We start from the raw sequence: 18,782 nt of genomic DNA, 5'->3' as shown, positions 1-18,782 counted from the left end.
GATTGATAAATTCAACAGATACATTTTTACAAAACTTGACAATTGAAATGGGGCTATATATGGAAAAGTCCTGCCTCTCTAATTTATATTTGGTGATGAATAAAAAGTGTATGTATACAATTACATTTGGCATTTGACAGAAATGGCTAAGAAATAGCTATTCACTTCTTTTTTTGTTGAGGCCAGTGAACATTTTGGCAAGGCAAGTAAAAATCTGAACCAGTAGAAAAAAATCCTTAACGTTGAACTCTGATTTATGGTGTCCATACATATGTTTGTGGCACTCTGCAAAGTGAATGCGTTTGCATTATTTAAATGACCACATCGCACTTTAGATGGTTTATTCGTTCATAGCAAACACAGGGAGTTGAGGCCGCTATTTTTCTGTAGAATGAATGCCTGTACTCACAGTGTAAATGTTCTGCGTGAGAATAAACACTTACAGAACGTCAACTACTCTATCCTACGCTGAATATAACGCAAGGGGGAATCTTATAATGACAGATGTCTGATTTTACAAGTGAAAATGGGCTATTTGAGGGCAAGTAAATATGTCTAGCATAATTAATAATACGGATTAAGAATTATGAATTGTTATATTCTGATGTCATCACTGTCCTGTGCAATGAGGACCTTTTAAAGTCTTTTCAGGAAAAAAAATTTTTTTAACTAATAGTAGGCCTTAAAATTATCAATCAAGCACAGCAATAGTTCAGCCAGGCCATGTAGGCATAGTGCTGCCATCAGCTGACTATCTGCTCCAACCACTTCTATAAGATCTTCTATTATACCAGGTACGTATATATATATATATATATATATATATATATATATATATATGTCGCATACAATTTACTGTAGGTTAGCTCGCTAAAACTGCGTGCAACCCCTGCCTCTCTTTCTTTTAGAACTTTTTTCTATCAAGGGTCATTTACATTTTTGTAACATCATTTAGGGGTAACACTAAATTTATTGAACATACTGTACTGTATATATCACTAACCTCTCTAATGCGATGGTTGGAATTGCTTCTCTGTGGCAAGGCCACTTAACTTTAAATGGTAATCCAAATTTGTTCATTGCCAAACAACTTGCTCAAACAAATCTCAGCATTGCACACAGATGGCTAGTTGGGCTGTATTCGTTATGTTCATTGTTTCATCGCAGGCCAGAGAGAAAAACTGGAATTTTTTCCAATGTCATTAAGTGCCATATCAGTTATTCGATCTGCGACAGTTCTACAAGATAAGCTTACACTCTGGAAAAGTTTTACTTTATCTGGTGTGAGTAGCTCCGCAACGGCCACAAGACACTCTTTTGCGAACTCTTCTTCTGAATGAGCTCTTGAGTTTTTTAGCTATTAGCTCACTTACAGCAAAACTTGTACGAATAACATTCTTTCTGTCAGAATGCGGTTTTGTGAAAGCTGCTTGTTGGGCACCCAAACTCTGCCAAAGAGTGTTTACTCTATCCAAGCGCATTTGTCCTTGCAGCTCATTGAGTTTAGCATGCTTTGAGTTGTAATGACACTCGAGATTGGCTTTTTTCATCACTGCATCACTTTCATCGGCACACCGGCTTGCCTTTAACTTCAACACAAAAATAATCATTTGTCCATTTTTCTTGAAAACCACGACATTCTGCATCTTCTTTTCTTGCCTGTCGCCATGATTATCAGTGATGAGAACCTCAAAGGTGCAAACGTTACGTGCATATTGCGCGTTCACGTCGACTGTTACTCTGACTTAGAGATGTATGTATTTTATACAGTATTATTGTATAGTATCTACAATATTGGGCAGCGTGGTTGCGCACTGTCATCTCACAGCGAGAAGTTCGCTGGTTCAAGCCTTGGCTGGGTCAATCGGCGTTTCTGTGTGTATTTTATATGTTCTCCCATGTTTGCATGGGTTTCCTCCGGGTGCTCCTTTTTCCCCCATAAGCCCAAAGACATGCGCTATAGGTGAATTGGATAAGCTGAATTGTCTGCAGTGTATGTGTGTGAATGAGTGTGTATGGATGTTTCCCAGTGATGGGTTGCAGCTGGAAGGGCATCCGCTGCGTAAAACATGCTGGATAAGTTGGCGGTTCATTCCGCTGTGGAGACCACTAATTATTAAAGAGAGTACTGATTATACTAAGCTGAAAGAAAATGAATGAATGAATGAATGAATCTATGATATGATATTTTTTATTTTATGTATATCATTTTAAAGAATATTTATATTTATTTATTTACTGTCACTTTTTGTCAAAGACATTTAAAGACATTTATTATTTTTCCTTTTCTGAGGGGTTATTATAAATTGACTGATGGGCCGGTCAAATTGTTTAGTGGGCCACATATGGCCCGGACACCGGACATTCCCCACCCGTTTTAGAAGTTCAAATATACCTGTGCACCTTCTGGCTGTCGTCTCCTCTCATTGTAGACAACCAAGCCCTCAAGTTGTAGCATTACAGACCACATGGCACAAGGACAGGCATTCTACACAGCAAGATACAGCAAAGCCATCCTCGACTCTATCACTAATACTTTATAAAACACCCCAATTTAGTCCTTACCTCCTGCTTTTGCCTAGTTTATGGTTAAAGCAGAACTTTTGTATGTGCTAATAACCAATGAAGCAAGAACCCCCATTGGGAACCATTCCTCCAAATATAAATGTGTCAATAAAAGCATCCTAACTAGTCAAAGTGGTCATGTCTGAACTGTTTTTATTGACATATGTTTAAGAAATAACAATAGTAATGCTAATATTAATCTAACAATTTTTTTGCATTCAATTTTGAGATAATATAACATTTTGGGTTCATTATTTAGAAACATATTGAATCGTGAATGTATTGTTATAGCCTTAGTGATCTCTCCAGTTTTCCAGTACACATATTGATCTACACTTGAAGTCAGAATTATTAGCCCGTTTATTTTTTTTCCCCATATTTCTTAACGGAGAGAAGATTTTTTTTTTTAACACATTTCTAAACACAATGGTTTTAATAACTCATCTCTAATAACTGATTTCTTTTATCTTTGCCTTAATGACAGTAAATAATATTGATATTTTTCAAGACACTTCTATACAGCTTAAAGTGACATTTAAAGGCTTTACTAGGTTAATTAGGTTAACTAGGCAGATTAGGGTAATTAGGCAAGTTATTGTTTAACGATGGGTTGTTCTGTAGACTATCAAAAAAAAATTTGCTTAAAGGGGCTAATAATTTTGACCTTAAAATGGATTTTTAAAAAATGTAAAACTGCTTTTATGCTATTTGAAATTAAACAAATAAGACTTTCTCCAGAAGAAAAAAATATTATCAGACATACTGTAAAAATTTCCTTGCTCTGTTAAACATAATTTGGGAAATATTTAAAAAGGAAACAAAATTAAAAGGGGGACTAATAATTCTGACTTCAACTGAACACATTCCAGCTCAAAAATAAAATATGTTAACGATGATCAAATGTTCAATGTTAATGAACCATCCCTTTACAAAGCTTTGCATAAAACCTTGCCACAATTCGCCATGCAACAAGCACAGCTAAGTGGATGTTAATTTGATTCCGTATGCCTACATGCATGAGCTAGAGAGCATAACAGCGCGTATGCATCTTTGAAATCTATTTTTTCCCCTGACATACAAATACGTTAACACACAAAGACCTACATTCCACAAACACTTCCTGAAACCCTCCCCTGGAACACTCGCCCTCTCTTCATCAAGACTTCCGAGCTGCGAAATCAAATGCGAGCTAATTCAGTTAGCATTCATATTTCATGTGTTACACCATGGCCATGGGCACTGAAATATTGATAAATCCTGCCCTTCTTACGGAAACACAAAGGAAGGCCACGTTTCTTGGGGGGAAGGGGTCTGAACGTGAGACAGAACAATATGAATGATGGCGTTTGTTCAAGGAGAACTGTTTTTCTAACCAATTACAGGAGGGATTAATCTGGCTCTGCTAATGGTGGTGGCAGAGAAGTAAGAGCTCTAAAATCCTCTTTGATTCATTCCAGCTTTGCTGCTCTGGAAGACCTGTACGCTAAACCCAATGACGAAGCAGGGGTTGGGGACACATGCGGGTGATTTTGAAGCTTGGCATTAAAATAAACAGAAAATTCCATGAAACAAAGCATGTGCAGCACCTGTGGTTTGCAGATGACAGCTTTTAGGGAAAGTGTACAGTGTGTGTGTGTGTGTACTCACTAGGTACTCTGTTGATGGCTTTGAGAGGTCTAAGCACACGCACTGTTCTGATGGCGGAGAAGTTGATGTTCTGGAGATCAAGGGAGTATTCCACCATCCTGGGAAGGAGAAACAAACACACTGAAAATTAGTGTCACACTTAATGGATGTGGACAAACAAACAAAAAAGTGTTGTTTCTGTCAGTGCTGTACCGTAGTTGAGGTCAGCTCATTATAAAACCTGAGACCAGAGCAGGGGTGAGCTCGAGTCAAGACTGAGTGCACATGTTCTCAAGTCCATGACAAGACAAAGACGGTGAAAATGAGAAAGATGACCCTTTCTGAGCCTGGAATAAGTAGATCTGCACACTTGTAGCAGTTTATTCTTATGCAAGCCACATCTTCTACTAAAACATTTGAAAAAAATTGACCTGATAAATATCTATCTATCTATCTATCTATCTATCTATCTATCTATCTATCTATCTATCTATCTATCTATCTATCTGTCTGTCTGTCTGTCTGTCTGTCTGTCTGTCTGTCTGTCTATCCATCCATCCATCCATCCATGCATCCATCCATCCATCCATCCATCCATCCATCCATCCATCCATCCATCCATCCATCCATCCATCCATCCATCCATCCATCCATCCATCCATCTATCTATCTATCTATCTATCTATCTATCTATCTATCTATCTATCTATCTATCTATCTATCTATCTATCTATCTATCCGTCTGTCCATCCATTCATCCATCCATATACACAGTTGAAGATAAATCATTAGCCCTCCTGTGAAATTTAAATAGTTTTTCAAACATTTCACAAATGCCATTTAACAATTTAAACAGAATAGTTAAGTCATTAGACAACAGTGGTTTGTTCTGTGGCCTAACAAAGAAAAAACAATCTTAAAGGTTAAAGAAACCCTTGAGTGCTTTTTCAAAAAAAATATTTTAACAGATTTGTGTGTGTTAAGCATCAGTTAAGACAATGTTAGCACCGATCAGCTTTAATTGTGGGGAAAACTGAATAATTTTGAGCTTTTGTCAGCTAATTTCATCTTCCAGGTTTAAAATAATTTTGGGGTGGGAACAAAATTGGTGACGTAGCGCTCATCCGCTAGTGGAGTGATGACATGTCGGTTTCTCATTATTATTCATAGCTGAGTTTTCTGAGTGTCTGCATTCAGACCCGGGGATTAGGGAGGAGAGAAGTTGATAGTGTTTATATAAACATGATTATCTTTATTATTATATAACAAATTGTGGTTGTGTATATAAAATTACGAATAACAAATGTAGCAGGTCATTAAATTGCTAACTGTTTATTTCTTTGCATTTTAACTTTGCAAACTATAAAATCATGGGTCTCACAGTTTGTCTCATTTTGAGAGCCAACAGACAACAGTTGTTCACTCCCTTCTTTTCCCCCTGTTCTGCTGGCCCTCTGCTTGCAGCGCTCCATGCCCATCTTGGAGCACTTTTTTGAAAAAAATTCTGAGGTAGACTTGAACCGAAAGAGGGGGGTTTCATGGCCCTTTAAGGGAGGTAACAATATTGACCCTATAAATTCTTTTTAAAAATATCAAAAACTGTTTTCATCACAGCCAAACTAAAAGAAATGAGACTTTCTCCAGAACGAAAAAAATATTACTGTGAACTTTTTCTTGCTCTGTTAAACATAATTTGGGAAATATAAAAAAAAAAGTCAAATTTCACAGTAGGGCTAAATTTTTTTGCTTTCGACTGTACATAAATACATACATAAATTATGTTCCTTAGCAAAAATTCTATAAATATATTAAACAGCACAGCTGTTTTCAACTGATGTATAGTCTCAAATCGGGGTTGTGTTACAGACCATTCTAAAATATACTAAAATAATAATAAGAAACTGTTGTTTTAATAATATTTCCCAATATCACTGTTCTAATGTATTTTTCATCAAATAAATTCTGCCTTGGACTGAAAGTCATAAGAGTCTTCTTTCAAATAATAAATATATGAACCCAAACTTTTGCATGGTAGTATATTTACGCCAGCAAGCAAACTCATCCCATGTGTTGTGTTTTGTTATTAGTAATATAAAAGAACCTGCTCTCACTTCTGTCCTCAGGACCAAGTAACATCCATTGTAGGTGAGCAGCCCTACACACCACAAACAGACACTACCATTCATCACTCTGACACACACGCACACACACACACACAGGCCATACTAATGCAACCCAACCCAAAGCTCCGGCGCTGTTCATCTTGATCTGACCGAGTGTATGTTGTGAGGAAGTGAAGCAGTGGGGGTCCATCTCTCTTGTCTCTGTAAGAGCGGCTCTGTTTGAGAAAGTTACTGACTGCTCTCTGCATCAAACGGCCCTGTGGGACTGTGTGTTTGAAAATAGAGGCCAGAGGGTTTCTCTTTTAGCAGACAGAACCAGACATTATCTGCTGCTGATCTCCCCTTTAATCTCCACAGTTCATCACAGCGAACAAATCTAGACGGCGCAGTACAGCAGACACACGCACACACACATTACTTCAACCCAAATGAGGGTGATCTTAAAGCAGAAACGCCTCCCTTGATGTCAGCGATTTCGTCAGCCTCCCCTTGACCTCCGTCGCCATGAGATGTTTTTCAATGGGAAGCATCTGCGCTGAGAGCTGAGTCACAGAACGGGACGAATGAGTCACGCCGGCCACTGAGAATGTAATGACAGCGTCTCATAGCAGCCGCACACATGGGGAGTCACACATTCAACATGTCTACATAACCGCACAGCGAGAACTACTCCACAGCTCTCCAGAGCCGCTCCGCTGCCAAAACCCTGCCCACATACACGCAATTAAACCGTTTAAGAGCGTTTACTTTAACGAGAACGGTTAGTGGGCCCATATGGAATCTGCAAATGCCTCTTCAATGCTGATTATTGTGTTCTACAGAAAATAAGAATGGAAAAGCTTAAATAACATTGGTGTATAAGTAACTTTGACAATTTTTCATTCAGAATGTAAAGCAGGATACTTTTAGTACTAAATATAATATAATATAATATAATATAATATGATATGATATTATATGATATATGATATAATATAATATAATATAATATAATATAATATAATATATGCACGGTGGCGCAGTGGGTAGCACGTTCGCCTCACAGCAAGAAGGTTGCTAGTTCGAGCCTCGGCTGGGACAGTTGTGGGTTTCTGTGTGGAGTTTGCATGTTCTCTCCATGTTTGAGTGGGTATCCTCCCGATTCCCCCACAAGTCCAAAAACATGTGGTATAGTTGACTTGGGTGAGCTAAATTGTCCGTAATGTATATATTTGAATGAGTGTGTATGGATGTTTCCCAGTTATGGGTTGCAGCTGGAAGGGTATCTGCTGCATAAAACATATGCTGGATAAGTTGGCGCTTGATTCTACTGTGGCGACCCCAGATTAATAAAGTGGGAATAAGCCAAAAAGTAAATGAATGAATGAATAATGTAGCATAATATAATATAATAAATTATAAAATAATATAAAAAAAACTTATATTTTGGGCAAAATAGCAAACAGGACTAGGTAAACTGTTCATTTATTAACAAATGATGCAACAATATATCAAAAGACTACACATTTTTTTAAATTGTTGTAAATTTAAATTGTTGTTTTTAAGATGACTGACATTAGAGAAAGTAAAATTACAGTATAGATTAGAGATGCCCAAACTAAAGGGCCTGCGGGCCAAAGTTGGCCCATGGTAACCCGCCATCTCATCTCCAGAAGAGAGGGAGAATGATGGGTATAGTTTCGAGATTGTCAATTCAAATTTAATGTAACCCTTTGCTTATTTGTTTGTTTTATTGTTAAAAGTTTCGATTAAATGGTGTAAATGAATCAGATTTTGTTTAAATGTACATACTGTCACCTGACGATTCAAAGACTTTGGTGAGAAAATCAAGTCAAAGACAGATTCTGCTTGAATAGTGTATTCAGAATTGAACTCCACTGTGTTATGCACTCAATGGCCACTTTATTAGATTAGGTTCACCTGTCCAACTGCTCGTTAAGGCAAATTTCTAATTAGCCAACCACATCTCAATGTAGCAACTCAATGCATTTAGGCATGTAGACATGGTCAAGACGATCTCCTGCAGTTCAAACCGCATATAAAAATGGGGAAGAAAGGTGATTTAAATGACTTTGAACATGGCATGGTTGTTGGTGCCAGACGGGCTGGTTTATTTCAGAAACTATTGATCTCCTGGGATTTTAACGTACAATCGTCTCTAGGGTTTACAGAGAGTAGTCCATAAAAGCGAAAATATCCAGTGAGCGGCAGTTCTGTGGGTGCAAATTTCTTGTTGATGCCAGATGTCAGAGGAGAATGGCCAGGCTGGTTCCAGCTGATAGAAAGACAACAGTAACTCAAATAACCACTCATTACAACCAAGGTATGCAGAAGAGCATCTCTAAATGCACAACACGTCAAACCTTGAAGCAGATGGGTTACAGCAGCAGAAGACCACACCGGGTGCCACTCTCAGCTAAGAACAGGAAACGGAAGCTACAATTCACAAAGGCTCACCAAAATTGGACAATAGAATATTGGAAAAACGTTGCCTGGTCTGATGAGTCTTGAGTTCTTCTGCAACATTTGGATGGTATGGTCAGAATTTGGCATCAACAACATGAAAGCATGGATCCATTCTGCCTTGTATCAACGGTTCAGGTGGTGGTGGTGTAATGGTGTGGGGGATATGTTCTTGGCCCATTACTATGAATTGAGCATTGTGTCAAGCCACAGCCTACCTGAGTATTGTTGCTGACCATGTACATCGCTTTATGACCACAGTGTACCCGTCTTCTGATGGCTACTTCCAGCAGGATAACACACCATGTCATAAAGCATGAATCATCTCACACTGGTTTCTTGAACATGACAATGAATTCACTTTACTCAAATGGCCTCCACAGTCACCAGAACTCAATTTAATAGAGCACCTTTGGGATGTGGTAGAACAGGAGATTCACATCATGGATGTGCAGTTGACAAATTAGCAGCAACTGCATGACGCTATCATGTCAATATGGACCAAAATCTCTGAGGAATATTTCCAGTACCTTGTTGAATCTATGCCATGAAAGATTAAGGCAGTTCTGAAGGCAAAGGGGGGCCAACTCGGTAGTAGTAAGGTGTACCTAATAAAGTGGCCGGGAAGTGTAAATGTGATTGTTTTTGCTTAGTTATATTAGTTAATAAGTTTAGCACTAGTTAATAAGATTTAAAGTAAAGATTTCTATTTATTTCCATATATTTTGAAATATTATGAAAAAAATAAAAATAATTACCCATGGCAACTTTAATGTAATATAGTTTGGTATATTTACCTTTGGCCCACGGCTCTCAATGATATTTGGTTTTTGGCCCTTAATACGAAAAAGTTTGGGCACCCCTGGTATAGATCACAGTTTTATAAACATTAAGTTAAGATCAGTTGCTACTATTGTGTTTAAAACAGATATTGGTTCTGTGTTTCAGTCTTTGGGCTCATAAATACGAAGAGTCAACATCAGTCAATCTCAAGCACATGCAAAAGAAAAGAACATTTTTTTTTTTAACTTGCAGCGCATGTCATAATGCACTAATGTGAAAGATTAATAAAGCATAAAGACTCTCTTTACATTAGCATCACATTAGTGTGGTCAGTATAATCATTTTAGAAATTCAGTTACATCACATAATGATTTTGAAATTCATTCATTAATTTTCTTTTCGGCTTAGTCCCTTTATTAATCTGGGGTCACCACAGCCAACTTATCCAGCATATGTTTTACGCAGCGGATGCCCTTCCAGTTGCAACCCATCTCTGGGAAACATCCATACACACTTATAAACTACTGACAATTTAGCCTACCCAATTCACCTGTACTGCATGTCTTTTGGAGTGTAGGGAAAACCGGAGCGGGGAGAACATGCAAACTGACCCAGCTGAGGCTCGAACCAGCGACCTTCTTGCTGTAAGGCGACAGCACTACCTACTGCGCCACCGCGATGCCTATGATTTTGAAATGTTTTTGTTAAACATTGGCATAATTTAATTATAATAAAAAAAGGTTTAGAATCTTCTTAACCATTAGAATGTCACATTTTACAAATACAGTTAGCTGACATTTTAGTCAGAATTACAAACGCATAAATTAATTCATATGAAATGACAAAATAAAAAGTAATAAACAATAAAATAAATTTGCAGTAAAGTTAAATACAGACTTCTGTATCCAAACCCATCGGCGAGCAGAGACAAAAGCTAATTAAAATATTCAGCAGAGACGAAACATCTGGTTGAGAGCGCTGAATTTCGACAGGCAGGTGCAGACATGCTGTGCCTTGATTAGAAAAGTAACCAATCATTATGGCCACACCAATGAGACTAGATGTTAATAAAGGTTGCAAAGCGCTTATGGGATATTCGTCACCCTCAGCGGCATGGATTTATCCAAATAAACTTGGCGTAAGGATTATTCTGCACTGGAAACAGGCCAGATAGAAAGTGAGAGAGAGAGAGGGAAAGAGAATGAGGAAATGGACTGTGTTCCTTCGTAGTACTACCACAGAAGAACGATCGACTGCATTCCTGTTGTAAAGCTTGACAATCCCATTATGTCAATTACTGTCTGACTGACAGCAGTGTCAGCACTCGAAAAGTAGTGGGACGCTGCCACACACATTGCTGCAGCCTATTGTGTGTCCACATGTTTGGCTCAACCAGTGACAGACACACTGCTGAATAATAATAAGACATTCCTGGCCATAATGTTTCATAATACCTATGCAAATCCTTAAAAACAGGCAGAATTTTTTTTCTAGGCAAATGTAACATGCCATGTCATGTCATAGATAGACATGTACTGTACAATAAGATTCCAATGACAAGGTTTTATTTTCTTCTCCATGGTGAAAGGGAAAATGCTGCATGAAGCAAGAAAATCACAGCCGATCAGCATCAGTTGAATTTGCGCACAGTCGAAGAGTGTCTAAGAATAGAAGAAATCATACTGACAACACTGATGCGTCACCAGATGGGTTGCTTTTTATGGATGCTTTGCTAATGGAATTATAAGTTTATTTTTATCTTTTTAACTCATGGTGTTACTGTATGATGTTTCACAACTTCCACAACAACAAAAAGTCCAAGAGAAGTAAAAGATACTTTAACATCTTTAGAGGAAACCTAAAAAAAAGCTATTTTTATACCATCCAAAAGAAAATGGGAAGTAAAAATCAGCAAAAAAATGAGTATTTTGGATGCTTTAGCAATTCATCTCTACCTCTCATTCTCTCTCCATCTATGGCCTTGAACTTGAAAATATGTGAAAGATTCTTGCATGGGACTTGCAATGCAGACCTACAGGTACAGAACCCAGACAGGATGAGGTCTATAGAAAATTCATGTGTACAGTAGTCTTGTCATAAAAATCAATTTCAAAAAGAACTTCCCAGAGATGGAGATGACAGAAATAGTTTCTTTTTATTTTTTAAAAGGACAATGATTTGCTATTGTATACATACAATTTTAAAAAGGGCATTTAGCATTTTGAATGATGTTTTACTCTTGATTTACTGCCAAAAAAAAGTATTCACCCTCGTTTTTGCTCGCATATATCAGAAAATGCAAGAGACCCCACTAAATATCATCTAGATGTATGTTTAATTGACTTAATTGCCAGTTTCATTTCCCAGCTGATTGAGTAGTTCAGTTTTACCCAGAACCACTTTATTAGATGGCCATTAGTCATGCATTTCTCTTTGCTATTTGGACTTATTGAAACCTAATTAGAATAAAACCTAAGTATTATCTTTTGATATGATGTACTTTTAGAGAAAAATTACGTCCATGTATGTGGACTCGTGGTCCGAATTTACATAAAACACTTTTTCATGGCTGTTTTTAATGCATATATAACATACATTTTTTGAACATTATTTTGACTATCAGAGAGTAAAAACAATTTTTTCCCATTTCGGACCGTTAAAAATAGTGTTTGGGACATTTCATATGCTGCAAAACAGTTGCAGGATGACACTCTTATGTCTGTAATAAAATATAAAACATTCAAAGTATTTTAAATAGCCACTTAAGAGCTAAAATGTGCTGTCCATGTATGTGGCCACTAAGCCCTAGGAGGTTAAGCTTAACATATACATTGAAATATTATAACTAATACTGATCACTAAACTTCAAATAGCAGTCCCAAAGAAGACTTTGTTGATACAACACTTTTAGTACAGTGGTATGAATGCTGGTTATTACTTTTGCTCTTTAAAATTATGGGATTTTACAAGTATATTTACCTTAGATAAGAAACTTTTTTGTACATATTACAAATAGTGTGCTTGTGTTACATTTATTTGTATTTACCAGGACAATAAGTAGCATGATTCACATGTCAGACACAGTATTTTACATTGTACGTTTGCATATTTAGCTGACAAGCCGAGTTGCAGCACAGTGATGGCGTGGCTTTTCTGATGGATGTCTGCTCCAGGACATATTCTTTCTTATGTCTTTATTATTAATAAAGTTGAATGTTTAAGAACATATATTATATGATGACCTTAGTGTCATCCCTCTTAAGAGTAAAGCTGGAATAATGCGTGTGATTGCTTTTCTGTTTTCACAGGATCTACCCAGCCAGGTCAGAGTTCACAGAGACTTCTTGAGTGGACCTGGACTTTTGAAGAACTGGAAACAACTGTTTTCTGAGTTATTCGCCATTTTAGGTGTTCCATCTTTTAAAGTGAATTCCTTTGTATGTAAGCTGCTAGTCTGGATGTAGATTGTACTGGTTTTTAACCAGTTTTAATAAAGACAGCTGAGAATACACTCAGCCTTGAGTAAAAAAACAGATCCTTTGTATGTGTTCTATTCATTTTTGTATCATTTAACAGGTCTGGGGTCAGCTCTGAAGGGACTGTTTGATGTTTATTTGCTCAAGATATTTAGATATTGTACACACATGCACATGGAAATTATTTGAGTATGATAGGACAGTAGAGATTTCAGACAGGAAAGCATTGGGAGCAGAGAGAGGTGAAGGATTGGCAAAGGACCTCGAGCCGGGAATCGAACTCGGGTCGCTGTGAACACGTTTGTGCTTTATATCGGCACACAATACCACTAGGCTATTGGCGCCGACAGTAAACTTTCTTTTTAATTGACTCTCTGACTCTGGACTCTGACTTCTTCATCTGACAGACTGGTCATTTTTGGGTTTAAACTGTATATTCCCCTACAACAGCTTTCACACACTATAAGCATTACATTTTTGATTTTCTTTTAAATAAAAAACTTCTCTTTCATGTTTTAGTGCTCTGGTATGGGCTCAGTGAAATGCTCTTTGAATGATTATTAATAGCCTGCTGTTAAGTAATTGGCTAAAGTCAATCTGGCTGCTGCTTATTAAAAGATAAAAGACTTGATCTTGAGTCACGTCTGCCATGAAGCAATGAGCACCTGAAAATGACAGGACTTTGTGTGCATGAGCACTTCTTGCATACCACCTCCCTGCCGCCAGTAAAACCACTGTAGTTCCACAGCTTTCTCCATTGAAAATTCAGACTGCAATGGCTATTAGGAGATACTGTTTTTCTCACTCACGTGAACCGCGTCTGACAGAACCGTCAGCAGCTTTCACGCGCATCTTTCAAAATTAAAGCTGTCCATCACAAAATCACTTCACGACCCACTTAAAATGCTTCTGCAACCCCCCAGTTGACAAGCATTGCTCTAAGTTGTAGCCTAAAACCTCCTCCTTTATTTATCTTTACTTTAGAGTTACTTTTACATCCTGCACTAACTTTAGAGTTACGTCCACATATTTTCACATCCTGTACAGTAGAGCTGTATGATTCTGGCTAAAATGAGAATCACATTTTTTTTTGCTTAAAATCAAGATCAGGATTTTCTCACGATTCTGTAGCTGTAAAATAAAGGTTAATATAACAAGACTATTATTAATGTTATTTCTCAAACATAAAAAAAGGGTAATATTAGGCCTATGTGTTCGCTATGAAAGAAAAAATATATCAAATGCTTGTCATAATCATAATTCTAAAATGCGATATGATCATGTAAATGATGTGCGCACTTTTGGTTTCACTTTTACTGTCGAGTGCACTCATGTCATGCCACCATTACTTCGAGAGAGAAAAAACATACAGGCAAATCATACTTCCCAAACGATCACTCTGTGCAACAAAATGAACGCTTTTTTAGCACTTTATTACCTGTTATTCACAGCCTATGTAGGTTCTGTTCACTAAAGTATACATCATTGGCAGGCACATGCGTGTCCTCTCAATAGTAAACAAACAGTGCGTCAGCTCATGCTTGATTTCCCAGCTGCAAATACGTCATTACATGAAGACAGAAATGACCATTTCAGGGTGAATTATACCTTATAACTACAGTATGTGACACTTTTAACACCATTTGGAGGTGTCAATGTTGCTGAGCAACATACATAAAACAATGTGAAGACTTGTTTATCTGCCTTTATGCTTCTCTCCTGACCATGAAAATATAATTGGCTGAATCGTAGAAAAGCAGAACTAAGATTGTGTGTAGGGTCGAATTGGGATTGTGATCTTTTTTTGATTAATCGTGCAGCTCTAATGTTCAGCTTAGCCAAGCTTGCTAAGGTGTAGCCTATAACCTCCTTCTTTATTTTTCTTTACTTTCACATCCTGCATATGTGAATAGAAACATTGCAGAATATTTTCTACATATGTCTGATATTAGCATGTTGTTTATCTAGAAATGATTCACTGGGAAGCACAAACATTGACAATTGGAGAGTCATTGATAGTAGCAAAGACTTAATCGACAAAGCTACGAGGCACAGGTCGTGTAATACTGTGTTTACACCAGTCGCGGAAAAAGCGTCAAGCGCAAGTGATTTACATGTTAAGTCAATGCAAACACGCAAATAGACATCCTGCGGCGCGGCGCGAATGGCGTGGCGTGGCGCGAAGTGAAGTTTTATAAACTAATTTCGAGAGGAGCACGTGATATGATTGAGCACGACTGGCTGCTCATCTGTAATCAGTAATAATCCAGAGTGATACTTGTTTACAATATATAGATCGTTTTTCCCTACTGCTCTATCTTCGTTTTGGAAGAGTCCCCCCTTTCACCCCATCTCCTCCTTTTTCTCCCTTTTCCAAGGGGGAGCTCTCGAAACCTACCTGATCTCGGATCTACAGATATGCTTATTTGACCGGGCGGGAGCCTTGGGCTCAATTATCTCTGAGCTCAGGGCTCTCTCCTGGGACATCATGCCAAACCTGTTATAAACGCTAAGCATATCTAAGTGGGAACTCTTGAATTGAGCATTTTGTGCGTTTGACGCGCTCGAGTTCGAAAATATGAACTTCAGCAGACATTTGTGCAGCGTTAACCAAAAAGAAGCTTGCTCTTGTGGGGGTGTGATTGTGACGTAGCGTCCCGTATTTTGTTGGTGTCCCGGGGGAAATCCTCCAGCCGACACCGGGGTCGGCTAAGTCAGAAGCACGGTTGAAAGCCTCCATCATCCAGGTTAAGTTTCTGGAAGAGTTTATGAGAGCTGGATGCACCCCTGAAATGATCTAGTGGACTCAGCCATTTAGCAACGAAGCTAGAGTCACTGGGCAGACAGAAGCCCTGCCCATCACGCGAATCCACGTCTGTTCTGAAGTGAATTTGATGTGCGAATGAAGTGGATTTGACGGGCGAATGAAGTGAGTAAACTCAAATGTTCATGCAGCTATTTACACGCGAATAGCACGATTTATCGGCGGGTTCCACGTCTGGTGTGAACAGCATAATAAGTCAATTGAACGCTCTGAAAATTTAATGTTGAACTTTGAATGAATAAAGTGCATGTCATTTTTGTATAAACACTTTACGATTAATATGAGAAACAATACAGGTCTTGCTTTGAAACATCCCACTGTTTATCTCCTGTAAGTGCACAAACAACAGACTATACTCCAGTTAGTGAATAGTTTTGCATGCAGTGAACTATAGAAACAGTGAGTTTAAGGGCCTTGCTCTAGCCTACCCTGCAGAATGCCTACTGAACTTGATTTCTGGGTCAGCAGCCCAGATATCTCCCATGACCTTGAAAAGATAAAGCATGCTAACAAGCCGAAACCCTCTCAATGATTCTCTCAGCAAGTGTAGCCTTTTCCTCATTGCCTATAAGTCCATGACTAAACAGAAAAAAACTAGCATGAAGGCCTTTTAAAATAACCATAACATCACGTCTAATGATACTGAAAAACAATTTGAGTGAGCTTTAGAGATAAGCAAGTGAATGTTTCAAGATTTCAATGGTTATTTATTTACAGAAACTGAATCCTAATTGGTAATTTACACCGTTTATAAAGCCATTTACTGTTTTAACCACTTTGTCAGATGCTGATTTCCACTTTCTATGAACCATTTGACAAGATTGTGGGATATCATAGGCAGCAAAAAAATAGATTCTGCCGCCTTCTCGGTAGATTTAGATGTTATGCAAACACTGGATCCAGAAAGGCCTTGATGCCTTTCTACTTTCGTGTATCGGCTGAAATTCATTTTCGGACACAGCCAAGCCTATGCTCAGAAACACGCAGCTCGCACACTGATGTAAAAACTCTTTCTCCGTGCATCCCACTCTTTCTTTCTCTCTCTCTCTCTCTCTCTCTCTCTCTCTCTCTCTCTCTCTCTCTCTCACTAAATTTCTCTGCTTTCCTGCATGTCCATCATGAATTATTGAAAAGCTTCAGAGCTGCATGGCTTCAGAAAAACGCCTAAGTTTGATGCGCACTCGTCACAGACTCGTTTTCCCTTTCCTTGCACTCAGCCTCCTTTATTCTCTTTTCCCCTCTAGTAGCTCCCTTTCTCCCAAAACACATCATTACTGTCCTCAGATACCTTCACAATATGAAGCTTGATACCAGTCAATCAGTGCTTCGTAACTGGTGGGACAACAGCAGTGTTATGTTACTAGTTATGTATATATTATTAAAAATATACCGTTAAGGAACTTCATTTCTTACCTCCTTGCATATAGGAAAAAGACAGTGGTATAAATTTAACTGAAGATGAATGGCTTTTGGTTTGCTCTGACATATTTATTAAAAGTGCAACAATATCAAGCAATGAGCAAAATTTTAAGTCCTTTTACAGAATGCATTCAATACCAGTTTATCTCAATACAACATTCCCTAATGTTTCTTAATGTTGATACTGTGACGCATGTATTCTGGGACTGTGACATTGTAACAGTTTTTTTTCTGTCACCATATTTTGTGTAGATTCTACCTGTATGTATGGAGTCCTCAACCTGCTTAAAATGGGTAGAGAAGAAGCAGTAGACAGGAAGTATTGTGCTCATGGCTTCTTCACTTTGATGTCCTTTGTTGGTGCCCTCATTTTGAGAAACATTTTGTTCTTATATTAAAATATAAGTAGGTCTGTTATTTGTATATATTTTGGTTTTGTATATATGTTTTGTTAGGAGTTAGCAAGGTGTTGATTGTATGTTTGTTTATATGCAGAGGGCTTTTTTATGATGCACTTTAAGACACAAAGCAGGACCTGGACAAAAGGGACGACGCATTTTCATATCTACAGACTTTCTTTCATCCACTTGTCATCTGATTCCATGGCTAACCCTTGATGAACTGTTCACAGAAGTTTCAATGTTTCACTTAAGGACTGATTGTTTTTATTGTTTATTTATTAGATTTTTTTGCTTGTTCTAAAGACTTTAATTTGGCAAGACTGTTTTGAAATGTTTATATTTATTAATTAGTGATCTTTAATGAGTTAACTCTGCTGGTCATGTCATATCCCTTGTGTTTTCCAGAATTATTTATTCCTGTTGACATTTGCACTTTTAAATACACGACTCACTGAAAGGTATGTTTTGGTCCCTCCATTTTTTTATTTTTATGTAGCTTCAAAGAGGCAGTTGTTGCATTTTCCTTGCCGTGATTTTAGATCCTCACCTTGTTTGTTTGTTTATGTTTTCTGCTGCCTGCCTGTACTGACCAATCGCCTGTGTATTTGACTATGACTCTGGATTTGCCTGTTTGCTCCTGATTGTGACCGTTGCTTGCCTGACCATTCTTAATGAATCCTGCATTTGGATCCACACCTCTGTTGTCAGCGTTCCTGCTCAAATGACAATTATTGTATGTAATGAGATAAAACACCTATACCACTATTTTGACATCGCAAAAATTTAAATAAATGTTTGTTAAAAAAATAATGTTAAAGGGCACCTATGATGAAAATCAACTTTTGTAAGCTGTTTGGGGAAAACTGTGTGTAGGTATACTGTGTCTACAGTCATATTGGGGTGATATAAAAACAATAATTCTCTTTTTTTTTAATTTTCTGACGTTAAAATAAGATCCAAATCTCTCCCATTTTGAGGCCCACCACAACCTGACGTAGGAATGTGGTTTTTCCCGCACACCGAATTGATTACCAGACGCATATTAACATGTCTCTGTAGTAACGCGTATAATCATATCAACAAGACAGAACGTGCGCAAAGC

At 37.8% G+C, this 18,782-nt stretch overlaps 1 protein-coding gene across 1 annotated transcript in view; it reads right to left on the bottom strand.

Annotated features, from left to right (window-relative positions):
- The window catches only part of cacna1ia (calcium voltage-gated channel subunit alpha1 Ia), a 284,961-nt gene that overhangs the window by 150,761 nt on the left and 115,418 nt on the right, over positions 1-18,782 (bottom strand). Inside the window, exon 4 of the mRNA XM_056451129.1 lies at positions 4,213-4,310. Within this exon, the coding sequence (XP_056307104.1) occupies positions 4,213-4,310 (98 nt within the window). The remainder of the gene's footprint in view (positions 1-4,212; positions 4,311-18,782) is intronic.

This window comes from Danio aesculapii, chromosome 3 (genome assembly GCF_903798145.1).
Source record: "Danio aesculapii chromosome 3, fDanAes4.1, whole genome shotgun sequence".
Taxonomy (NCBI): domain Eukaryota; kingdom Metazoa; phylum Chordata; class Actinopteri; order Cypriniformes; family Danionidae; genus Danio; species Danio aesculapii.
Note: the sequence above shows the minus strand (reverse complement) of the source record. Positions and strands in the feature narration are given on the sequence as shown.